General features: G+C 47.0%; 4 protein-coding genes across 4 annotated transcripts; 2 read left to right on the forward strand and 2 right to left on the reverse strand.

Annotated features, from left to right (window-relative positions):
- Positions 1–489: 489 nt before the first annotated feature.
- LOC100273226 (2-oxoglutarate-dependent dioxygenase family protein) lies at positions 490–10,013 on the reverse strand. The gene is made up of 4 exons (NM_001147668.1): positions 9,834–10,013; positions 9,052–9,396; positions 8,162–8,506; positions 490–967 (listed from the first exon to the last, which is right to left on the reverse strand). The coding sequence occupies exons 1-4, from the start codon at positions 9,903–9,905 to the stop codon at positions 692–694; spliced, it is 1,038 nt and encodes a 345-aa protein (NP_001141140.1). The 5' UTR covers positions 9,906–10,013; the 3' UTR covers positions 490–691.
- A 3,970-nt stretch (positions 10,014–13,983) lies between these two features.
- Positions 13,984–16,403, reverse strand: LOC100193262 (40S ribosomal protein S26-3). Its single transcript, NM_001138411.1, is given in 5 exon segments — positions 13,984–14,184; positions 15,085–15,215; positions 15,307–15,391; positions 16,112–16,204; positions 16,282–16,403. Coding segments are annotated over 5 exon segments (399 nt in total). The 5' UTR covers positions 16,285–16,403; the 3' UTR covers positions 13,984–14,097.
- Positions 16,404–17,590: 1,187 nt separating this feature from the next.
- On the forward strand, positions 17,591–21,156 carry LOC100282906 (transcription elongation factor A protein 2). The gene is made up of 2 exons (NM_001369265.1): positions 17,591–17,883; positions 19,891–21,156. Exons 1-2 carry the CDS (start codon positions 17,728–17,730, stop codon positions 20,839–20,841), a joined length of 1,107 nt encoding a protein of 368 aa, NP_001356194.1. The 5' UTR covers positions 17,591–17,727; the 3' UTR covers positions 20,842–21,156.
- A 519-nt stretch (positions 21,157–21,675) lies between these two features.
- Positions 21,676–25,366, forward strand: LOC103625775 (probable histidine kinase 2). Its single transcript, XM_008646170.3, has 4 exons — positions 21,676–22,607; positions 22,972–23,540; positions 23,634–24,704; positions 24,796–25,366. Exons 1-4 carry the CDS (start codon positions 22,256–22,258, stop codon positions 25,009–25,011), a joined length of 2,208 nt encoding a protein of 735 aa, XP_008644392.1. The 5' UTR covers positions 21,676–22,255; the 3' UTR covers positions 25,012–25,366.
- Positions 25,367–25,561: the final 195 nt, after the last annotated feature.

Consider the following 25,561-nt stretch of genomic DNA (forward strand, 5'->3'; position numbering starts at 1 on the left):
TTATAGATTTTTTTTTTAAAAACTTTAACCACTTATCTTATTCAAAATATTTATTAAAAAATATAAAATTTTAAATCAAACATAAACTACCTTAAATGATAAAAAATAAACAAAATAAATAATGACTTATAGTTTTTTTAAATAAGACAAGTGATCAAAGTTTTTTTAAAAAAAATCAACGGTATATTTATGAACGGAGAGATTACTACATAAGAAACTAATATCCTCGTATTCAAACTTATTACCATTAATAATAGAATGTAAATAATTATCTATTTACGTTACATTCTGTGAACCAAACGGCACTAAGCGTTTTCTCAGTTATTGTTTGTTGTGTATTAACAGTGCTGCAAGAAATGCACTGTATTTCAAGTGAAGCCCTGTAAAAAGAATTGAGTGTCTGAAACTCTCAGTAGAGTCACGAACTCCCCCTCCGCGTATACTCGCATGCATGATGAAGGCAAAATGAAAAAGTTGAACATGGAAACAAACATTTAAGCGAGTAGCAATGGATTAAGTGGTGGTTTTCAGTGACTAGATAGATCTCCTTGTGAGTAGCCCATGAGGGAATATATATAAGAAATGACAGGTGATCTCTACTGGTAACTAACCCAACTGACCCTAGTACTAGAATATCATGAGCAAGTTCTTTGCTGTTCCAATGCAAATGCTCAAGGTGGGGGAAACCTGCCTAGTACTGCCTGAATGTGAGATTCAGACGCCCAGGTCGAAGACTTGTCTCGTCCGTAAGCCACTTTGGTGCCGTTTTAGGTTTGGTGTTGTTAACCCCGTGGAATATAAGCCTTGACTCGCCACCAAATATTAGGACGTCGCCGGATTCAAGATCAACCTTTGAAATCTTCTCTTCGTCTCTAACATCGCCAAACATGAATTCTGCAGTCTCGCCTATCGAAAAGGAAACGACAGGCAATCCCTTGTCAAGGCTGCTCTGTGATTCATCTTTGTCCTGTCAAACAACACAACGGTACATCGCAGTGAGTAATCACCAAACAAGATCGCAATGATACGACAACTCAATTGTTAGATCCCAAGAATAGGAAATTCATGATTATACTTTATTTTTTTTGAAGGAAATGGCAGGAGCTCTGCCTAATCATTAAAAGAGATAGTTCAGAAAATACACTGTACAGGTCCGAGGACCGAGATAAGACAGACTAGCAAACACAACGTGAGGACCGCTCCCAACAGACCCGCACAAATCCGCGAAACCACTGCAGCAACCCTAATACTGGAGGAACATGGCTCTCTTGAAAGTGCACACGTCCTCTTTAATCTTCAAGGCTAATTGGATAGGGGTGAGGGCGCTGTTTTCGAATATCCTCCGGTTTCTCTCCTTCCAGATGTTCCATAGGGTGTATATCATGAGGCCGTTGAAGTCACGCTTTTGGTTCTTTGGGAGCGGGGAGGATGTAGCTTCCCACCAGTCTTTTATGCTGGAGAAGTGTGTAGGGTCAGCCTGGGCCAGGAGGCTCAAGCCCTCCCAAACTAGAATCTGACGCCACACCGCCCGGGCAAAAGGGCAATGCAAACAGAGGTGGGGGCCGGTCTCCAAGGGACCATTGCAAAGGAAGCAGTTTGGTTGGTGCGGCCAACCCCGAGTGGCCAGATTGTTAGCAGTGAGGAGCTTGTCCTGTAGAAGAATCCAAGCAAAAATCTTGCACTTTTGCTCTGCCCGTGCCCGCCAAACAAAATCAGAATTAATGTGGTTGTACGAACCAATGAATTGTGCATTGTAGGCTGATTTTACCGTGAAGACACCGTCGGGGTTCCATTTCCAGGCAATGGAGTCTGGCACCTGTGGTTGGAGGTGGAAATCACGGAGTCTAAACCAGAGGGAGACGAATTCCTCGATCTGCACCGTGGAGGTAATCTTGCCTCTCAACGACCTGATCCAATTCCCGTCATTGATCTCAATGGCAACTGACTTGTTCTTTCTTGAGACTAGCTCGAAGAGGTGTGGTGCTAGGTTTCTTGGCGCCATGCCATCAAGCCAACTGTCGTGCCAGAATTTGGCTGTCTTGCCATCTCCAACGGTGACGATGGTGGAGGCGCTAAAGAGGAGCCTGTCCGCAAGGTTACAAGGCACATCAAACCCTTTCCAAGGGTGATCCTCTGTCGTCCAGCTCTTCCAAAGCCACCTTAGCCGGAGGGCGCAGCTGAATTTGTCGAGGTTGAGGATGCCCAGTCCGCCTAGGGTTTTGGGCTTGCTGACAAGTGGCCAAGCCACAAGACAATGGCCTCCATTTGATTCAGCCTTTCCTCTCCAGAGGAAGGAGCGACGGATCCTATCGATGCGTTTACGGGCCCATGTCGCGAGGGGGAAGACCGACAAGTGGTATGTGGGCATGGCGGACAGGACGGAAGACATAAGCGTGAGACGACCAACCCGATTGAGCATGCTGCCTTTCCATCCAGCCAGACGGTTCTGGATTTTCTCGATCAGAGGTTGGACATGAATTTTCTGGAGCGCCCGGGTGTGAAGTTGGAGGCCTAGGTAACGACACGGGAAGGTCCCCCTGGTCCCTTGGAACGGCTGGAGCACGTGGTCTAGGTCTATGTTATCACATCTTATCGGGTGGATAGAGCTCTTCTCAAGGTTGGTGACCAAGCCCGAGGCACAGCCAAAAGCGTGCAGGATGTCTTTGACCGCCAGGAGGTCTTCTCTAGAGGGGTTGATAAAGATAGAAGCATCATCGGCATAGAGAGAAGTCCTCAGTTTTGCTGTAGTTAGCGGAATGGGGGAAAGGATCCCATTTCTGGCTGCAAGGTCCAGGATACGCTGCAATGGATCAATGGCAAGGATGAACAACATAGGGGAAAGGGGGTCTCCCTGCCTAACCCCCCTCCTGTGCTGGATGTTTGCTCCCTGTCGGCCATTGAGGAGGGCTCGAGACGAGGCGGACCCAAAAAGGATGGAAATCCACTCACGCCAACGAGGGCCAAAACCCATGGTCTGGAGGACTTCCAGGAGATAGCCCCAATTAACTGTGTCGAAAGCCTTCTGGATGTCAAGCTTCAGGAAGAGCGCCGGTTTTTTTTGCTTGTGTAGTCTTCTAACTACGTTATGCACATAAAGGAAGTTGTCTTGTATACATCTTTTCTGGATGAAGGCACTTTGGAACTTGGAGATTAGAGTGTTGAGGAGGGGGGCCAGCCGGTTAGCAAGCAGTTTGGAGAAGATTTTTGCGATGTTGTGTATCAAACTGATGGGGCGGTAGTCCCCCACTGTCAAGGCATCCGACTTTTTAGGTATAAGCACGATGTTGGCAGAGTTGAGTAAACGAAAATCCGCCCCATTCATGCTATGAAGTTGGTGAAAAGCCTCAAGAACGTCCTCCTTGATGATATCCCAGCATACTTTGAAGAATAAACTTGTAAAGCCGTCCGGGCCTGGTGCTTTGTCGCTCGGCATTGAGAAGATTGTTTCCTTTATTTCTTCGAGGGAGAACGGCGCTTCTAGCGATGAGAGGTCATGCTGCGCTAAAGCTAGAGCCGGCCAGTTGAGGGTGATCCCTCTCTCCGGGGTTGTCCCTAGGTGAGATTTGAAGTGTTCCTGAATGATTTTTTCTTTTTCCTCATGGGCTACCGCTAAGTTTCCAATTGGGGGCTGCAGGCAATGGATGAAGTTTTTACGTGCTCTGGAGCTAGCAGATAGGTGGAAGAACTTAGTGTTTGCGTCGCCCAACCTAATGCGAGTGAGGCGAGCCCGTTGACGGATCCTTGATTTTTCAATTACAGCAAGTCCCAGTGCCCTGGCTTTGAGTGCCTTCAGGAGATCCAGTTCCTCTTGGGTGAGCACACGCTCCTCTTGAGCAGTTTCGAAGCGGAGGATTAATTCTTTGGAAATTGCAAGCTGTAATCTCGTGTCTCCCACTTTGGTCTTACGCCATAGTTTGATGGCCTTTGCTGCACGCACTAGTTTGATATGAAGGCGCTTCATGGGTGTAAAGGAGGAACGAAGTGGTTTCAGCCAGGCAGTCTGAACCGCCTCCTTGAATCCCTCCATCTTTACCCAAAAATTTTCGAAGCGGAAAGAGGGGCTATGTGTCGTTGTCAATTCTCCCTGGAGGAGAAGCGGAGTGTGGTCAGACATGAGGGAGGGAAGGGAGTGCATATAGCAGCTAGGAAAAAGCAGCTCCCATTCTGTTGTACAGAAAAATCTGTCAATTCTTGTTAGCGTTGGATTTGCTTGCCCGTTGCTCCAAGTGTAGCGGCGGCCATTGAGGTGGATTTCCTTCATCTGTAGGTTGTCCAGTGCTGATTTGAACGCACCCATGAGGCGCCGATTCAAGTTACAATTATTTTTATCCGAGGCTTGATATATGAGATTGAAATCTCCTAACGCCAACCACTTTGTCCAACGTTGTGCTGCGAGGCCGCTTAGTTCTTGAAGGAAAACAAGTTTCTCAGCGCTCGACTGTGGCCCATAAACCCCTGTGATCCACCAAGCTGAATTGTCCGCCTTCATAGTGATCATGGCCGAGACAGTGTGTGAGGTGGTGTACACTTGCGAAAGTGAGAAAAAATCATTCAAAGCTGCAAGCAGAATCCCACCTCTAGATCCAATTGCAGGCAGCACAGCAGTGTTGTTTAGAAAATTCGGACCCAAGGTACGAAGGATGGTTGCATCGTCGACTGTAGTGAGTTTAGTCTCCTGCAAGCAAACAATGGTACTGCCAGTATCCCGAACTAGTTCTTGTACAGAATCACGCCTGGCCACTTCATTGAGCCCCCGCACATTCCAACTCAAAATTTTGCAGTTATGTTGAGACATTGGTAGACAACTTGAAGTTCCCAGAACATTGCAGATAGTAGACAGACCCTTGTAACGACGAACGACGACGACTAAGCTGAGTGGTCCAGCAGAATCGCAGCAATTGAAGGCCCCTGGCTGCTGCCGTGATTCTCGGCCACCGAACAAATTGGTTGTGCAGATACACCATGACGCATTCAGGACAAAAGAACGAAGATGTGCTAGACATTGCAACAGACTAAAGGCCCCTGCAGAGCGTGCCAGACCGCATGTCTTAAACCTGCGTCGCAGGCCCCTGTGGTGGAATGATTCCGCAGAGGTCCATCAGCGCTTGCAGCACCAAGGACGACAGTGGACCCTTGAAGAGGTTGATGTAGGTCTCCTGCGTGGCACTTGCAGTAGCCTGATCAGACGACTGGCCTTCCTTAGGCAGCAAGCCCAGGCGCTTTAGCAGGACCTGGCGTGCGCGTTCCTGGATGTTCCCACGCGGCCATGCGATCGTCGCCAGCCGCATGCTCTTGCGGGTCGCCCTGGCCGCTTGCTTCTTCTTTGTCTTCAGGTTTGGTGGCGCTTGATGGAGCTCCTGGAGCAGTGGTGGTGCAACAGGGCAGGTGTGGTTGCTGATGAAGGACGCCACGGTGGTAGTGGCCGGCTCCCCTAGCTCCGGGAAAACAGTTGTAGCCTGCTGAGCGGTCTCCATGCCGGTGTCAAGAGTTGTCTCCGAACCCACAGCTACCCCCAGCGATGCATCCATCGTGATGGTGGCAGGCGAATGTTGCCCCGGTTCTGGCGGGGCAGAACGGGCGCGCCTGCGGTAGACCCGGCCAGGCAGAAAGCGTCGCTCTACGTGCACAGACATCAAACCTGGGCTCGACGTCACTGTCTGTGGCGGCGGTGCTGAGTGGTTATGATCATCCTGTGGCACATCCTCTCCACACTGGTCGCCTCCGACGCGATGCAGCGGCGGCCGTGGGGAGGGCCAGCGGTCTTCCCCAGCGCCCGCGGGGGATCCGGGGCTACAGCCCAACAACACGACCGGAGAGGGCACGTGGCGCTGGTGGAGCCCACGGGGGGAGGACCGGTTGCGGTGTCCATGGCGACGGGGCGAATGCCTCTCCCGACTGCGTCCACGGTCCTACCACGCAGGCCCGGAGTGGGGGGCAGACACGAGCCCGGGGGGATGGGCTAGGCCATCGGTGCAAGGGCCCCGGACATGGTGGTGGCGTCGACCACCAGTGTTGGATCCCCGGTCGTGGGCGTCACGCCTAGGCTCGGAGCGATCACGGTCACGTGGCGCGCGGGAGACGCTGCGGAAGAGGCGGGAACTCCAGCTCCCCGCCTTGTGCTGCCGACGCCCACGCCTACCATCCTCATCATCTTCGTCTTCTCTGTCCCAACGGCGACTCCCATTACAGTGATCCGTCGGGGGTGGGTCATGCCGGTCGCGGGGGCCCCGCTCGCCGTCAACCACACCATGGCGCCACGGAAGTGAGCGAGTGGCCAGCCGCCCACCCTGCCCCGAGGGGCTCTCCACCAGATCAATGTGCACCAGCACCCGGAAGGTGAGGCCACACTACCCTGGCGGAGGGGGGGCGTTGTCATGGATCACCATTGAACGGCCCGTGATGGTGAGCCAGACGATCTTGGGGATGTCAGACGGATTTCCCGTCCATGCCCACAGGTTGAGGCAGCGCGCGTCCGCCTTGTTGGAGGAGAGACAATCTTCTTCGACGTAGTCAAGGACGCAGGCACGAGCCACCGAGCGCTTGGCGATGTTTTCGTTCCAGGCGTGGGGAGGGATGCCCTCCAAGCACAGTCTGACATGGAAGTAGAGATCATGGCGCTCCCCGAGGGCGACCAGCTGCCATGGCCTGATGCGGAAGTCAAGGTTGCTGTGTAGGAAGTCTCTTGCAGCGACGGCCGCCTCCCGGTGGTGGCGGTGTGTGAAGGTGACGAGGAAGTCGCCCGGAGGGCTTCGAGCCACCTTGATGTCCTCTGTCCTCACCCCGAAGCGGGAGCAGAAGGCCCGCATCACCCGCTCCGGGCTGATGACGGGGCGGTCACGCCCGAGCCACACGACCACCGCATGGGAACTCAGCCGCTCAAGCTCCCGCTCCATGTTGCTGGTGGAGGAGGCGACGACGCAGGAATGCTCCGGGCGGACAGCAGGGTCGCCGGGTTGAGCCATGGACGGAGCAGCGAGCACGAGCGGTGGAAAGTTGACGTTGTCGAGGCGTGGAGCTTGGCACTTGGGGGTTGGAGGTGTCTTACTACCTCTCCCGGAGCACTGCCAGGAACGGTGTCCGTTGCGCAGGCAATTTATGCACCTCACCGGGTCTCTGCAATCAATGGCGAAGTGGCCTCTGCCCAGACAGCGGGCGCATTTACCTTGCAGACTTACCAGCAGACGGCGAGGAGTCGGGGTCGAGCGAGGCACCCATGTCGCGCGGTCTGGTTCCGCACAGGCAGCGCGTCGGCGCCTGCGCCGAATCGTCGTCCAGCTGCCAGGAGCTTCGTCTTCAATGCGGTCGCAGCCATGAGTTGTCGGAGGATCGGTGGAGACATCAAAGCGACTGGATTTGCTGGTGGATTTGGGGGAGGAGAGGTGAGTGACGTCTGGCGCGCCGCTCGCAGTCAATGCAAAGCGAACGCGCTTGGAGGAGTGAAGGATCTGGGGTAGGCTGGCAGGTGGAGGCGGCGGCAGCGGGGGCAGGGGCATGGGAGGCCGAGCTAGCGGTGCTAGGGGAGCTAGGGGAGTACGCTGGGTGGGATCTGGCTTCCTGGGGGTGGGATCTGCCGAGGACGACGAGACAGCGGCAGATCGGGCGGATGCGGCGGCGGGGGGAGCGCGGTCGCCGTGGGGGAGAGAGCCGGTGGGGAGGGAGGCCATGTTTACTCCGCTCGATGGAAGGAAGATGAGCTAGTTCTTCCTCATCTGATTATACTTTATAGGAAGGGAAAAAAGAGGTAAAGCCAAATAAGTAGCTTCTGCTTTTATTTTGTCTACAGAACTTCAGGTAAAGCCTAGTAAGCAGCTTTGCACAGTAGCTAGAGCAGGAAACAGCCGCAACCTAAGCGAGCAGGCTCAAAATGTTATGAAACTTATATTTGCATTATATATTGAATTAAATGCATGAGCAGCGCCTGAAGTTGTTAAGAGTGTCACTTTCTTCCATGAACTTTGGAAACACGTTTCTAGACCCCTAAACTTGTTAAGTGGTGCACCACAATAGCCGGTGTGGTCTAGAAATGAACCTGTGATGCAACATTTTACAAGTTTAAGGATGTGTGGTGCACCAAAAAACTAATTTAAAGGCCCAAAAACACATTTCCAAAGTTCATGGGCCTAAGTGGCACCCTTCAACACAGAAAGAGTTTCTCTTGTACCTGATGAAGACCCAACCTCCCACTACTATTGTAGAAATTAACAATGCAGATATCCGGAGACATTGCAGGGATTTCTTGCACAACATTGGTAGCTCCTTTTTGTTGTTTCAAGAATTCATGGGAAGCTTGGATGCCATCTTGAACGAACTTCTGAAATTCTTCTGGTATGGTCGGTGGTTGAGCACCATCAAACAGACGTCTATCTCCATACGAGGATGAATCTGGATCCCAGTTCTTCCCTAAGCACATCATCCACAGTTTTAGCAAAGCACCATTTCGGTAGCCAGGTCTATAAAATCCCCCAGGACCAACACCAAGTTGCGAACAAAGTTTGACAATTTTAACCTGATATGAGACAGAAGTGTCAGGTATGAGCAGTAAGTGTGCATTAGTTGACATGCTTAACATCATGGTAATCAAATCAACAGAACCCCCCAGAACCAACATCAAGTTGCCAACAAATTTGACAATTTTAACTTGATGAGCAATAAAAGCGTCAGGTATCTTCTTTCAGCAGTAAATGTGCATTAGTTGATGTGCTTAAGAATATCATGGCTATCAAATCAACAGACCACGCCTATTCATTGCAAATATGAAATCTGAGAATTATGAAAGTTGCAACAAACTATGCTGATAAGACATAGAAGACATAACTACAAAGAAATGAGCTCGCAAATTTTCGAAAGAAAAAAAACACATGGACAATAACATTTCATACTCTTTCTATTGCACACAACCGTTACTATTTCCTTGGATAAATCACTAATTTGATTCGGCTATATTTAAAAAAGATCAAGGGCTAGATTTAAAAGAGAAGAAGTTTACGCTCAAATAATGCCTAAATGATTGACCCTGTATTACAGAAATAACATGTGTCAACATACACATACCTGATCATTAGGCTTTATGAATCTTTTCAACAGAACCATCCCAGGTCTCAACTGCAATGGACGTACATCCTTGGAACATTCTCTGTCTCGCTGCTTTCTTTCTCTGTTGGTCTCGAATATGGATGGTTTTAACTTTACAGCGCACTTGTTACCACTCATGCATATATCAAATGGGGCCTCTCCAGAATCAGATCCTGCATTACAGTGACTGCCTCTGGAGTCTACAGGTTTCTGTGGTTGAACTGGTGTAAGCGTGACCACCTTATGCAGTGAATCTTTGCTGCTAACCGAAGGAGAGAATGTACAGGCATCCTGTTTTCGAGGTTCCGAAGAACTTCCGTAGACCTAACGGTAAAAATGGGTTGTCAGATGCATGAAAAAAGAATCGAGGTTTATCAAAAATATACCTACCATATCCAGAATAACCTGAATCCAAATTTAGAATTGATCACTCATCACACAATTCTCAAGTTTTCGTATCATACATCTTGTTGTTCCAATTCAACTATGACTAATATATTGTAAAAAAAAGGCAAATCAATGTCATGTTGGTCACCTATTCATATTCCTAACTGGGGAGAAAGAACAGTACTACTAACCCGCGTTGAGCACCAACAACGCGTGGCGCACCACATAAACATGGCGTTATTTTTGCGATCCAGCAGCACTACATTGTAGCAATTAACAGCGGTGAACCCTAGCGTTAGGGTCTAAAATTATTAGTGGGGCAACCGGCGTTTTGGCGGACGATAGAGAGAGCGGTTGGACATCGCTGCGCTTACCGATCCGTGAGGGTAACCGCCCTTCCGCGGCGGGGCGGAACTCGCCGGTTTCTTATCGCTGCGGCCGGCCATGAACGGGATAACGGGAGGCGATCCGCGCCGAAGCGGAGGCGGCACTTGAAGAACAACTGCAGCCCGCGCGCAAGGACGAGGGCACGAGGCGGGCGGCGCTTGGTTGGGAGCACGTGCGGCTCTAGATCCTTCGAGGCGGAGAAAGAGGCGACGGCAGAGAAGCTGGATCTGGCCCTAGAGCAGCTCCACTTATACTCTAGAAGAATCAACAGAACAGCGTTTGTAAAAACGTTTAGAAAATAACATCTGTTTTCAAGTAGTTCCTAGAATAACACTGTTATCACTAAATTAGTTCGAAAAACAACGCTCCACCTATATTTTGCAATCTTTTATTGCAAGAGCATCTCCAAGAGTACCAAAAATAAATCTCCCAAAAATATGGGTATTGGAATCTTTCTAAAACTCTTAATTTCTAAAAAAATGGTAGGATTCCAACAGCTCCCAATATATTCTTAAAAACCTAATCGATTTGTTGGTGAAGGCCCACAAAAGTTCCTGCCAGGCTATGCCCCTGTTTGTTTCGGCTTTTCGCAGCTTCTGGCCACCAAAAGCTGCTGCGGACTGCCAAACACTCAGCTTTTCAGCCAGCTTCTATAAAATTCGTTTGGGTAAAAACCATTCAAAATCAACATAAACATATAATCGGTTGAGTTGTCGCAATAGTAGTAATCCGTCACTTTATAGATCCTGAGCCCCATGAACAACTTTATCTTCCTTCGCACGTAATTCTAATGATACTCAGATTCTCTACACAGCCAGATTCTCCCTACAGCTAGATTCTCGAAAAAGCTGGTAAGAAAAAAGCTGAACCAAACAGGCACATATGTTTCACGTGAATTTTATTTGCCACCGTATCTGCCCGCACCACTATTTTTCTATCGCCGTTCACCTTTGTGCGCCGCCATTTGTTGTTGCTTGTTGTTGCCTGAAGCATGTACCTATCACTAGGGCAGCTGGGCTCCAACGACGTACAGGTGATCGCCGTTGCGACTGGGAAGCAGCTGCCCGCGCAGGAAAGGCAGGGATTTAGGAGGAGGAGATGGCGGCAGATTTTTGCGCTGCGCAGCCTGCTGTTTTCGCCGGCGGAAGAATAGGGAGGCTACATGAGGAACGGTCGGAGTGAGTTTTTTTTACTTTTCCCTAAAATAGGAATTAGGAGGAGATATTTAGGGTACTCTTGAAGATGCTCTTACACCATATATATATATATATATATATAAACCAAATTAACCCTATTCATTTCACAGCCCATTTTATCTCTTTTATCCATAAGAAAAACATAAATAGATAAAACATACAACCTCTATATTTATAGTGTTAAACATACAAATAGGCACATATTTTTTATGAAAGAATAAGCTTATATTTAACTGTTGAACTTCACACCTAGGTATCTTCAACATCGAACTATTAAAATTTAGACGTACTTGGTTCACCGAGAGGCCTTCGAATGTAATTCTTTTGTTCCTTTTTATTTGACGTGGTTATTTTTTCAAAAACTTCAATCATTTGTCTTATAAAAAAATAATATGTTCAATAAAAACTACTCCCTCCATCACATAATATAGTTTTGAAGTTCAATTGTTAAATCTAAACTTCCTCCTTTACATAACATATATGTTTATTTGTATGATTAACACTATTCTAAATAATATTAAAATAGTTCTCATATATTTATATGCATTTATGTTGTTCTTCTGGACTGAATAAATAAAAAAAAACTGAGAAATGATAGGGACAATTTGGTCCATTTTCTTGTGAGCTGAGAAATAAAATAATGAGAAAAAAAATAGATGGAATGTTGTTTTTTAATTCATTTAATGAAACTCGTGTTGTTCTTTGAATTGCTTGAAAATAGGTACTATTTTCTGAATATTGTCTTAAAGTAGTGTTTTGTTTTCTGGATTGCCCCCATTATACCGGGGTCTGATCTAGATAAGGGTAATTTATTAATAAGGTATTATTTATTGTATCTCATAAAACAAAAACATCCATGTACGCCGCGGCCTGCGAGCGTGTAAGGATGGCATGTTCGGTTGCATGGGCAACGGAGAGGGATTAAGGGCTTGTTTGAAAACACTCAATTTCTAAGAAACTAGTTTATAAAAGTTAGTATGGTTCCAAACATATCAGTTTATGCTTCAGTTTATAGAAATTAGTTTCACAATTTCTTAAAAACCAAGAAAGTGACATCTCCCAGTTAAAAGATAAAAAGTAGTTTCTTAAAATTGGGTTGCTTCCAAACATGACCTAAATTGTTTGCTAGTAAAATCAAGGGTTTGTTTAGAAGTAAAGATACTGGAGGGGGATTAGAGAGACTAAAATTTCCTTTTTATTCAATTCAAATTTATATAGAAAGTAGATTTTAGCCCTTGTGATACCCTTCGGGTTTTTTTTACCAAAGAAACTCTAAAATAAAAAGAGATTAATCTCTCTCAACACTCACCGGATCTTGTGGGGATTTGTTCCATTCAATGTAGAGATGGGTCTTTTTATCCTTTAGGCCATTCAGTTTCCATGCACTATTTTCAAGGTTGTCATACTAGATTTAAGCCAGAAAACTGTGCACTTAGGATTTTATTTCCATTAGACTTTCTCTATATACCTCCTATTAATTACATTGTCATGTCAACAAGTATGATGAAGTATCATCACATTTAATGAGTATGAAACTTCAATAGAAAACGATCGCACGGCTCCATAATAAATGGGACAGAGATATAGAAGAAGTTTTCTCTGCGAGGTCTTATGAGAGACATGAATAAATCAAAGTCCAACCTAACGGTCATTCTATATACAAGGTTAAACCCTATCCATTTATTCTACCCCAACTACAAGTCCACGACTAGCACCAAGGTGTGAGACCCATGTCTAGGCAAGCGCCCGTTGTTCGTTTACCACCGTCACCCGTTGTTGGTGTTTTGAAAATTGGGGTCCTAATCGACTAGTAATTTTGTGATGTGTACCCTTGTTCAGGATGATTGATGCGAAGACACAAGATTTATCCGGATTTGGATAAGAGAAGGCCCTACATCCAACCGGAGAGGGGTGATTGTATTATCTTGCACCTAAGTGCTCGTAGTAGCGGATATAAGCAAGTCGAGAGAGTGAGTGAGTCCCAAGTCTCTGAGTATAATTGAGGTGAGTGTCAATATCGGGAGTGAGGTAAGTTGTGAGCCGTGAAGTCATGAAGTCCTCCTCGTTGAAGACTCCAGGCTCCTCCTTTTATAGTCACAAGAAATGAGCTAGTCCATCATCTTCTCGCTACTCTTTTTTTTTTTTTGTTTACAGGCCGTCCACTCGAATCCCGTTGCTACCTTTGCCGCCCATGTGAATGTTTTCGTCAGAAAATTATGGCGACGAGATCGTCCGTTTGTCTGTATTACGCGCACTCCAGTATCGACGCTCTTGGCCGCAAAAACGTCCCATCAAGCATTGTGACGCCTGAGATCAAGCTACTGATTAGTTCATCATATCATGTTACTGCACGTTTCAAAAATTAGAATGAAGCGGGTTCATTCTAATTAACTCTCCAACCAAACACAACATAAGAACCAAAATGAACCACAACACCATGTCCAGTTTGACTGGCACTAGAGTAAAGTATTATTTTCCACTAGCAAAACATTTTTCTGTGTTTGGTTAAGGAGATGGGAGCGTATTTGATGTATATGCGACTTTCTATACATGACGGGGAGGAGAGGGGCACGTTGAATCTAAGATTGATGATCATGTCCTCATGTGCATCTGATATACTGTTTTTTCTAGTTAGGTTATGATTTGGAGCATAGCTGTATCACAGCAACTGATTTACTGTTTTTCCTAGTTAGGTTATGATTTGGAGCCTAGCTGTATCACAGACTCAGACTCAGTTAGGATTGAACGGTTGGATTTTGAGTGGACTATGCGATCCGCAGCATTTAGAAGAGCAGTGTTCGGAGGACAGCTCTTGTTGCTCACAGTGCAGTTACCATTAGCTCCTGGACTATTAGCTATACTGTTTAGATGTCCTTAGCTAATTTTAGCGGCACCATTAGCTCTAGTACATTCAACCATTAGCTGCAACATTCAACCAACCTTTTCAGAACCACAAATTGTGCTAAAAAGTTTGACATCAAGGGGATACAGTAACAATGGTTTCTCAAAACAGGTAATGTTTCACAAAACTAAGCCCCGAAACTAATTCCAGAACTTAGGTACGAGGAGCAGCAGCAGCTGCAGCTGCAGGAGCTGCACCGCCTGGGCGCGGCGGGCCCTGACCAGGCCTTGGGCCATCATCCTGTAAGGAAAGTTAACAGAACCATCAGTTTGCATAATAAAAGATCATGGCATACTGACTATGTTCATTTGCAAATCAGGCAAATATCAGACAAAGCAGGGCACCTGTCTGAAAACTACCATTTTATTTGTAATTAAAAAAATAAAAGTCCAACAGCTATGGGCTATGGCTGACAGAAGGGTGGAAATCATAATCGATAAACCATTCAGTTCCAAGGCATTCGATACTAGTCCAGACTTGTGGTCTTCGAAGCAAGGAAACATGTCACATGTAATTGATTTATAGAGTGAAAATAAATAGGGTGTTACCGCAAACCATACCAACTACTCAATGTAAAAGTATGAAACTTATATCAAAATGTGTGCCTTCAAGAAGTTATGACTGAACAATAAATTCAGTCATCACATACAAGTCTGCAGCGCACCAACAAATGTTTATCTACGCTTTCGTTGACGCATCCATTGCAATATATGCAGTGAATGCAACGCCTATAAAAGCGATAATAGAACATTTTTACATCTCACACAAAGCAAGGCACCAGAAATTGCTTTATCAAGTACCAAGTAAATATGCAATACTACAGGAAAGTGGACAAATAGAGACATGCCAATATGTGCAAAAATTATATTCCAATGCGTGCATTCAAGTAATGACTGTACTAAAAGTCAGGCATAACACATAAGACTGCAATGCACCAACACATGTTTATGTACGCTTCTGTTGACGCATCCATTGTGATATAACACATCGAATGCAACGCCTATAAAAGCGACAACATTATAACACTAAGAGTATGTGGTCGCACAACTTTCAATAGTTATCCGGAAACAATCAAGTTCAGACAAAAATACAAGATACAACCCATATGATTAAAAAGAAAGGCATGTGACAGAATTATACCCGGCGTCTGAAGCGCTGCGGGGGCTCACGGTTCCTCCTGTTCTCACGAGAGCGGACCCGGACAATGTGCGCATGGATTGCACATGAGACACAGTGATGAACCTTTGCATACAATTTGGGTAGAACATATCCTGTCCAAATGAACATGTTAGGACAATTTCTCTGGTCAACCTACAGTTAAATTAAATTAAATCATGCAAGAAATAAGGATATCTACAGTACCATCATGTACACAGGCCTCCTGCACATCTCTCACGGCAGCCTGCTCAACAATGTTCCTCACCAAGAACCGCTTGATAGCCTTATCCTGCAAGTACAGCAAACATCATATATCTTCTACAACATACACAGTTCAGAGCAAAATTAAGTTCTAATGTTGCAATGCAAGTCAAACATGTCTGAGCACATTGTATCTGGTTTCAATATTACCCAGACACAATTCATAACATTTCTGTTAGAGAGAACCAAGGCGACAACACATAAAACAACAGAACTGCAGCTATGCATGTACATACATTAATAACATGATGAGATTCAGCCCAATGCAAGTATGTAACTAGAAGTGAAATTGAAATAAATCAACAACAGAAGTGACAAATAAGAGCATATAAGTTCCATGTCAATATAGGGATCTTTCCACGTTTCATTAATAACATAGTACTTATTCTGTCCCTAAATCCTAAGCAACTTAACATCCAGAGTTGTCCTAGTCAAAGATTTTTAATATTTTGGCAAAACTTTGTAGAAAAATGAACTAACATTTATGCCACAAAATTAGTATAGTTAATACAAACATGAAATATATTTGGGCAACTCAGGAGTTGTTTTATCGGAAAGTACAGGTACCCAATAATAACATGGATTTTTTTTTGCATGTACCGTGATCGTGAGAGCTATCAACCTATATAGCGACTAAACAATGTGTGAACGAGAGGTCTAGACTCGAGAATACCACTTTCCCTGCAGCTAACAACGGCCCGATTCATCCATCACAAACAACCGCGCTCTATGGGAAGGGAAGTGTTACCTTGGGGCAGCACTTGGCGCAGTTGGAGCAGCGGATGTACTTGACGTGGCCGCGCCCGTGCTTGTTGCGTCCGCCATTCCTCCGCTTGAACGTCTGCGGCGGCAACCAGACAACAACAAAGGTTAGACGGCAACGTCGGCGAGAAGGGAGATTGGTCTCGAAGAACTCACCATGGCTGGATGAGCTCGAAGCCGCCGCTGACGAGGGCTAGGGTACGGTGCGCGAAACGGCGGCGGCGGCGGCTCTAGTGTGGTATGCCGTATGCGATGAGGGGAGAAGAACAGCTTTTTATACTAGCCCGGGAACCCTAGTGGGCTTTATCCTTGCTGAGGTTTATGACTGGCCTAGTTTTGGGCTTCTAGAAGTGAGATCCTATATGAGCCCATTAAACAGTTGCAGGCTGCAGCAGCCTGTAGGGGATGGTGGAAGTGCCCACTGGAATTCTTCGGCCCATCTACCGCAAGAACAAAAGGTATTGTAGCTTACAAACTCATGCCCTTTGTTTTCTTCAGTTCCTGTGATTTCTTTTCTTCTCTTTTCTCTGCTGTAGTTCCATCAGAGGTATTGTAGCTTACAAAGTCATTTTCAGATTATGTTTACTTTGCCCTTTTTTCTCCTTTTGTATAAAGGAGACAGAACTTGTGAGTAGGGATGAAAACGGGACGAGAAATTCTCGTACCGTCCCGTTTCGAATACTGTTTTTTTCTTGATCATTTCCGAATTGTTCTGAAACTGATTAGAAACGGTACGAAAACGATTTAGCTATTTCTCGTTTTCGTTTTCGAGTCTCGATGATACCATTTTTATATAATATGATATAGATCTAGCATATAATTTATTCAAGTTAGAGACTTTTGTTAGATTCAAGTGAATGAATAAGCGAAAATAAAAATTTATAATTACTCTAACTAATATGAATGATGAAAATAATTGTTTGTGTATTTTTGTATCTTAAAAGTTAGGCTATACATCACTTTATTATATTTTTATTATGTTTTTTGAAAACTATAAAATATTTATCTTTTCGACTATAATTTATCGTTTTCGAATAACTGACAATTCCGATCCCGTATTATCAACCGATGGTTTTTGTTTTGGTCCCGACTAAAAAATATGAAAACCATCCCTACTTGTGAGCATGACCCAAAAAATCTGTACTTTCTCCTTTCATCAATCCAACCAGTTGCGGAAACGCGTGACGTCACTGATTACACGAACGGGGAAAATCGTAGGGTTATCTGGGCCAAACATTCCTGAGGTTAGCAGTTCACCCGTCATGTCTCTAGGACTGCAGCAGCAGCACCCTGGTTTCCAACAACTTAACAGCCACGTGTCGCCTCCTAGACCGTCCGATCGGTGTCGTTCCAGAACAATCCGCCTCCGAATCAACGGCGGGCTCTGACAGGTGACAGCCGCTCGCGCCGTGAGCCGCTTACCCGCTATAAAGGCCTCCCTCCGCCCAAATCTGACCTCTTTTCTCTCTCCCCGTCTGCCTCGCCCTCCACACCAGGCCACGCCACACACAGGATAGCGAGCGGGAGCGACGGCGGCGGCGGAGGAGCTAGGGTTTTGATCCGGCCTCGCCGGCTAGGCTGCGCCGCCCCGACGCCGAAGCCATGGACAGGGAGCTTCTAGAGACGTTTGACGCGGCCAAGAAGGCGGCCGACGAGGCGGCAGGGGACGGCAACTCGCCGGAGGCTGGCCGCTGCCTCGACGCGCTGCGGCGGCTGCGCGACATTCGCGTCAACACCGACATCCTCGTCTCGACGCAGGTCAGCGGCCGCCTGCCCCGGTTAGATTGGCTGATTGTTTTGGTGGCGGAGGAATCCACGTTCCCGGCCGATGCGTGCGGTGGCGGCAATATCACTGTAGGCGATGTCTCATTGGTTTTGGGTCTGCTGTAGATATGCCTCGTCGAATCGACGGCCTGTTTCCCCTCCCTCTCCTCTAAGACGACGCCGGGTAGACGCGCGCAAGAAACAGGGCCTTCGTTTGGAACTAGATCTATTGAGTTCCTGTCTCTATTTTGGGTGGATACTGGATAGGTATATGATTCATTCTCCTTTTTCTGCTAATTTTGATGCTTTTGTTAGGGGGCTTCCAGTTTTAGGAAATTTTGTAGCCAGGGGTTGGTGGCTGGGATCTTTTTAAATGACACAGTTCGTGCCTCATAGATATGCGTTGTGTTGAGGTTTGCGTCCTGAATTTAATTTGTTGGAACTCCACTGTGGTCGATATGGAAAATAGGTCATTTTTGGTATTGGTTTAATCTTCACTGGTATTCTGCAAACTGTAGTGGACGTGTGGTGTTCCAGGCACAAACTTTTGTTTAGTCTGTGATTCAATATCATTGTCAACACACTGTTGAACATGAATTGTGCACAATGGCTTGTATTTGATTCAGTCTGTGTACAGAATTCTGATTTGGCGGGAAACAAGGCGAAGCAAACGGTTATTTTGTCGTTTGCGGGTTTTGTTGATTCTAGTAGTAATGATTTTAAAAGAAGTTACTTGAATCTAGTTGTTTTGTCGTTTGCGGATTTTGTGGGGAAAGCTTGCGGAACACGAACGTTTCAATGTCTAATATGGTTCTTATTATATTGGTTGCTCTGATTCAGGAAGCAAGTTACACAGTTTAAACTTCTATATATTTTTGGCAAAGCAAATCTTATTACATAACATTCAATTATGGAATCCCCCCTCCCAGCACCGCTCCGCTCCCCCAACCAATAAGGTGTATACATATTGTGATAGGGAGAACCATAGTCACAGGATACAGGGTCGAGGCCGTGTTCCGTGACTCGGTATTGTCGTCCCAAATCACGGGTTGAGGTCACCTTGGTCCCTAGATCATCATCTCAAATGAAAGAAGGTCGCAGTACCATTACAAATTGGCATGGAGAAGAGACATGTACCAAAATTTCATGGGCCACGATCGACGGGGATGTCATCAACACCAGTGGGTTGTCATCGATGAGGATAGTCGGTCGCTGTTTGCTAATGGCGGAGAAGGATGAGGAAATCTGGTGGTGACGGACCGGATTCAGCGGGAGGTCGTTGTCACATCCCCCCTTAGTGTCTCTTGAGCGTCAGCGTAGGCAACGTGGATGAGCCACAATCTGCGGGGGTGGTGGCCTAGAGGATGGCGGCGACTTGGAGAAGGGTGGCAGTGCTGGGTGGAGGAACATAGGATATGAGGAAGGAGATCTCGAGAATGGATAGAAACGGTTGGATATAGTAAATAAAAACAAAATAGGAAAATATTAGAAAAAAATAGAAAGTGGGGTATAGAGGAGGGTATAAAAATTATAAGGTGGGGTATATAGGAGGGTATACGAGGCATGGTTAGAAGTGTTTTGAATATAGATGATGTTATTTAATATTTATTATCTTGGATCGCGACTCTGGACCCAAGGTGTCGACCCAGAATCATCGACCCATTGGACTCGATTCACGTACCAAATCTAGGATTCACGTCCCATAGAGGTATACTCCCCGTGTACCATGTTTTTTTTTCAAGTGTCGACTCTCGAACCTGCTGCCCCCATTCCTTGAACCCGTCGGCCTAGGAACTTTCGGCAGAACTCGTGATATATTTTTAACTGAATTATTGACTAAAACGATGTTGGCACATAAAACATATTACCTTATACTTAGGTTTGAACTTCTTCCTTTTGTTTTGGCCTGTTTACTGGTTTTTAAAATAGATATATTGGTTTCTGTCTGTTTTTATGCCGCTTATTAGGTTGCAGTGCTTACACGCTATGTTGTTTTGTCAGGTTGGCAAACGCCTTCGACCCCTTACTAAGCATCCTCACTCAGGCATTCAAGCAGTTGCTGCAGACCTTTTTGGGTACTGGAAAAAGGTTGTCCTTGAAGAGTCAGGAAAGAAAAATGGCGGCTCAGAGAATGAAAGATCAAGTGACTCTTCAGGAAAGGTTGAGAAGGTGAGGCCCGTGAAGATTGAAAAGAACTCTGCATCAGCAAGCATGAAGCTTGAGAAAAGAGATGTGGATGTTAGGGGTCAGAAGCCTAACAATGTCAAAGTTGAGAAGACTACTAGTAATGGTTCCAAAGCTCAATCTGTGAAGGTGGAAAGGGTATCCAAAGAAGTCATAAGGACTCCTGACTCGAAGAGGCCAGCATCCGTCCCCAATGGCCACCCAAAGCTTACATCTCTTGTCAAATGCAATGATCCTACCCGAGATAAAATCCGGGAACTACTTGCTGAAGCCTTTGTAAGTGTTTCCAGAGAGACTAGTGATGATGACAGAGACGAAGTGAAAAACATCTTGGATGAAGTCGAGGCATGCGACCCATACAGGGTTGCCGTGACAGTAGAGTCTGCACTATTCGAGAGGCTTGGACCTTCCACTGGGACTCACAGGGCGAAATACAGGTCAATCATGTTCAACCTGAGGGCTGAAAACAATACCGATTTCCGGAGGAGGGTCCTCATCGGTCTAGTGGCGCCGGAGAGGCTTCCAGACATACCCCCTGATGAGATGGCTAGCGACGCAAGGAAGCAAGAGAACATGCAGATCAAGGAGAAGGCTCTGTTCGACTGCGAGCGTGGAGCGGCACCAAAGGCGACGACGGACCAGTTCAAGTGTGCCAGATGTGGGCAGCGGAAGACGACTTACTACCAGCTGCAGACTCGGAGTGCTGATGAACCGATGACGACGTTCGTCACATGCGTGAACTGCAACAATCACTGGAAGTTCTGCTGAGTGTTCAGCCTTGCTAAAGTGTTTACTTAGTTGTGCTGAGCACACTATCCTGCTGTGATGTGTGTGCTCTGTTAGTTGTGACTGGAAGTTCGACAGGGCAGGCTGAACAACTCAACTTTTTTCCCCTTTTTTACCCCCCGTAAACTAGGAGCAGTTATCCTCTTCCTCTGTCAGGCAGCCTCCTGATTCATTCAGATTGTACTAGTCGAACGCGTGAATGTTGTTGACTTGATCGCATCGTCACCAGATGTGAATGTTCTTGGGTGGAGTTAGAATAGAATGGTGCCAAGTCAGACGATGCTGATGGATTAGTGGTGCTGTGCTCCATTTCTGTTTCCATTGTCTGGATGAAGATCGAGATCTATATCAGATGATGCGCTGTCCCATTTCGGACTATCTGCTCTAGGATTGTTTGCCTGCAAAAAAAAAGGGTTGACTCACTGGTTTGCGCACCACGGTGGATCAAGAACTCGGGAGAGGGGTCAAGCTAGGCCAACATGCCCTAAAACTTTGCAGTGCCTTCTAGTCTAGGCCAGCACGAGGCTTCGTCAGGCAAAGGACGTCGCCACGTCGGAAACGTTGCATGCTAACGTGTTCACTGCCGTCTGCCTAACCTGCCTTGTAGGTAACGAAGACCCAAACCTGCTAGGGTCGCTCTTGATGTAATCTGATGGACCGTACTAAGGTTTTGTCGACAGAATATATAGGGCGGATAATTTTTTTTCCCCACACAACGGTACGTGTAATATAATTGTCGGCTACTCGTCATATATAGGAAGTCTCAGTTAATGAATCCATTAGCAAATTGATGGCGACGTTTGTTTTGTTGGCAGGGGAGACGACCTTGACCTTGTTAATGATTTTAGCCGGCTTTCGAATTTGCAACCCTCCTCACCCCGTTTCCAAAAGTCCGCACCTGAACACATCGGTGGCAAAGCATGGTAACGCTAGGCCGGCCAGGCCAGCCGCCGACGCCACAAACTCGGCGAAGACGACGACGACGGCTCCAGCGTGGTCTGCCGATGCGGTGCGCGCGGACGACATACTCACGTACCACCAGGCCACGCCGTCTGCCGAGAGCGACAGGGAGGACGCCCACCCAAGTGGGGGAAGGTGGCAGCACAGCACAGCGCTGATCTCTCGCCCTCATACCAAAAAATACACGGGGAACTGTTTGTTCATTGGCTGTTGTTACTTTGGTCTATGCATTTGCGCTTCAGACAGTAGAAAGGAAACTAATCTTGCACTAAAGGAAATCACAAGGAAGGAAACCAATCAATCATAATTTTTCCAATAACCTTTCGATCCATGATAAATGCTGATACGATACACATGTGTATTAACAGTAACATATGCACGCATGTTTCCTGCCTGACACTGTCATCGTCCTCCGCAGCCACTACTCCGCTCCCCGATGCAGGGCCACATGCTCCAGGCGTTGTGCATCCCCGCCGTGATTGTCTTTGCGAGCGCCCTGGTGCTGGTGGCCGCGGTGTTGTGCGCCGTCGCGGTGCGGGCGCTGCGGCGGGCGGCGGCGCGGGAGATGGCGCTGAACGTCGACCTGGCCCGGCAGAAGGAGGCGCTGCGGCAGGCAGAGCGCAAGAGCATGAATAAGAGCAATGCCTTTGCCAGCGCTAGCCACGACATCCGGTCCGCGCTGTCCGCCATCGCCGGGCTCGTGGACATGTCCCGTCAGGAGGCGCAGTCGCTCCCCGCCGTCATGGAAAACCTCGATCAGATGGGTGTCTGCACCAACAAGTTGTTCGGTTAGTCCACCACCATAGACTCTTATTATGGAGTTAATTAATAATTTCCATCAAGCTTTGCTCGTCGTCATCTAGCTAGTAAAGTAGGAATATTGCTGTGACTAATATGATGTTTCTAGTGTTACATATGGTCTACCAGTTAATACTAAGAAAAAATGTAGGATCTGTCATCTACCGTATTTTCTCAGCTACAATAGGAAGGATTAATGTTGCTAATATAGTTCATCAATTAAAACATTCTATAGTAGGAAAGGTGCCAGCTACAGATTATCTAACCAAACAGGGCTAGCTGTTGTATATTATTTGCAGAAAGAACAAAATTAGTAGGTTATGTTGATGGATATGCTCGATTTGTTTTCCGCAGATATCCTGAACTCAATTCTAGACACAAGCAAGGTGGAGTCGGGGAAGATGCAGCTAGAGGAAGCCGAGTTCAGCATGGCAGACGTCCTGCAGGAGTCGGTGGACATGGCCTACGTGACAGGCGTCCGGCGGGGAGTCGAGGTGGTCTGGGACCCCTGCGACTTCTCAGTCCTGAGATGCGCGGCTGTCCTCGGGGACAGCAAGCGCCTCAAGCAGATCCTAGACAACCTACTCGGCAACGCCCTCAAGTTCACCGATGAAGGTCACGTCGTCCTTCGGAGCTGGGCGACCCGACCGATCACCGGGAGCAATGTCAGAGCTCCGTCAAGGTTTGTGCACCCACGGCACGGCGGCGGCGGCTTCTTGGGATGCTTGTTCAGGGCAAGGAAGCGTCCTGGTGACCAGGATCATGTGCAGAATGACCCCAATTTGGTTGAGTTTTACTTTGAAGTGGTCGACACTGGCATTGGGATCCCCCAGGAGAAGAAGATGTCCGTGTTCGAGAACTATGTTCAGGTGAACAATGGCCAAGGCGGCACGGGCTTGGGGCTCGGAATCGTGCAATCCTTTGTAAGTTACCACTCAAATATATGTACTATGAGTATGTACATATATGTATCTCCTGTTCATTTTTTCGATGATCTATGTTGATCTTGATCGCAGGTACGTCTGATGGGAGGAGAGATTAGCATCAAGGACAAAGAGCCCGGAGAAAGGGGAACATGCTTCGCGTTCAACGTGCTCCTGAGGATAAGCGAGGTGCAACAGCCTCAAGACATAGAAGAAGGACCGTCGGTTCCATTAGGCACCCTGAACCGCTCCATTTCCATAGCCTCAGCGTTTCAAGAAGCCAGCAACTTCAAGGGCGTGCACTGCGTTCTCTACGTTCATGGGTATGAAACCAGGAGGATCCTGCAGACGTGGATGGAGAGCATCGAGGTCAAGGTCTGGCTGGTTCCGCAAGCCGAGTTCATCGGTTCCACCTTGGAGAAGGTGCAGAGCAATAGCACGGCCACCGCTACCGCGGAATGCGGCAGCGCCGACCGGTGCTTCAGCTCCAAGGAGATGGTGAACCTGTTGAGGAACAACTCTAGTCCTAGGAGAGCCATCCTCGGGGGGATTCCTTCCGGTATCCTTGTTGTCATCGACGTGTCCGGTGGTGAAACGGAAGAAATTTGCCAGGAGATGGCCAAGCTTTCCAGGATCAAGCATCAAGCCCCATGCAAAGTTGTTCTGCTCGAGGATATCAAGACCCCTTCCAATGATCTGAGGAGGCTCAAGGACATGGGCTGCGATCTCGTTTTGCGAAAGCCAGTGCACGGGTCTCGCCAGTTCACTCTCCTTATGACCCTGAGAGACCTCCAAGTTTTAGATGCACAGGCACAGTCTTCCCATGTTGGCCCTGAGATTGCTGGGAACAGCCAGCAACAAGATTTGCCGGATGTTGTTGTTCCTTGCGTGGAAGACACTGTTGCATCAACTGAAGCTTCATGCTTGGCTCAGAAGCCTGGAGATGATAAGCCGCTAGCCGGGATGCGAATCTTGCTGGCTGAAGACAATCTAGTGCTGCAATCAATCCAAAGGAAAATCATGAACCAGCTTGGAGCATTTGTCACAGTAGCTCAAAATGGAACTATGGCTGTGAACTTGCTCAGAGAAGCTCTTGAGCAAGCCAATGCTTCAGAAGAGGATATAGTGTCCTTGCCCTACCATGTCATCTTCATGGATTGCCAGGTTTGTTCAACCAAAACTTTTTTACCTCTGCATGTGCAAAGCTCCGTCTGATGATTGCCTGACACCTGTAGTATTCCTTGTTTGTTTTTAGATGCCCGGTATGGATGGCTATGAAGCGACGAAACTCATCCGCGAGGAAGAACAACGCTACGGAATTCATGCTCCGATCATCGCTTTGACCGCGCACGACATGGAGGAGGATCTGCAGAAGGCCATCGATGCTGGGATGGATCTTCACCTGGCAAAACCAATATCGCGGAAGAAGATAGTGGACGCTGTTCGCAGTTTCTGCAAATGTGAGAATTGACAAAGCGTTTCTGCGTCGGGTGAAGAACTCTCAGGAAACCAGTGGTTTCATTGACTAGGATGGCGATGATCAGAGCTCACAACATCCATCTGGTCATTATATAGTTAGCTCTGGTTCAGGAAGCTCTCTTGTTTTCTGTTGTCTGTGGCCTGCGGGGCTGTCACTTTGGCCTGCACTGAAGTGTATCAGATATCTGTTTTATATAAACATCTCTTCAAGTTTCTGGTCTCGTATGTATTTGCGCTTCAGGAAATGCTGGCCAGTTGATCTGAGTGCCTACATTCTTATGATAATATATGCTCTGGTATTATCTACAGTTCAGTACTTCGGCACTTGAAAATGACGCCGATTGATCTTGAGTGCCACCTATAGCTTACATTCTTCTGTCTATGTACATTGTTCGAGATAGGTTTTATTTATAACCTAATTGACATTATTCTGCACAGCTTTGTATGCCACAGTTCTTTGCTCGAGTTACCTTGAATGTATGCACAGACGACCTTCCTGGGCCCTGTCCATAGAGTGACTCTGAATTCCGTTTTCTCAGCAG

The sequence above is a fragment of the Zea mays genome, chromosome 5 (genome assembly GCF_902167145.1).
Source record: "Zea mays cultivar B73 chromosome 5, Zm-B73-REFERENCE-NAM-5.0, whole genome shotgun sequence".
Classification (NCBI taxonomy): Eukaryota; Viridiplantae; Streptophyta; class Magnoliopsida; order Poales; family Poaceae; genus Zea; species Zea mays.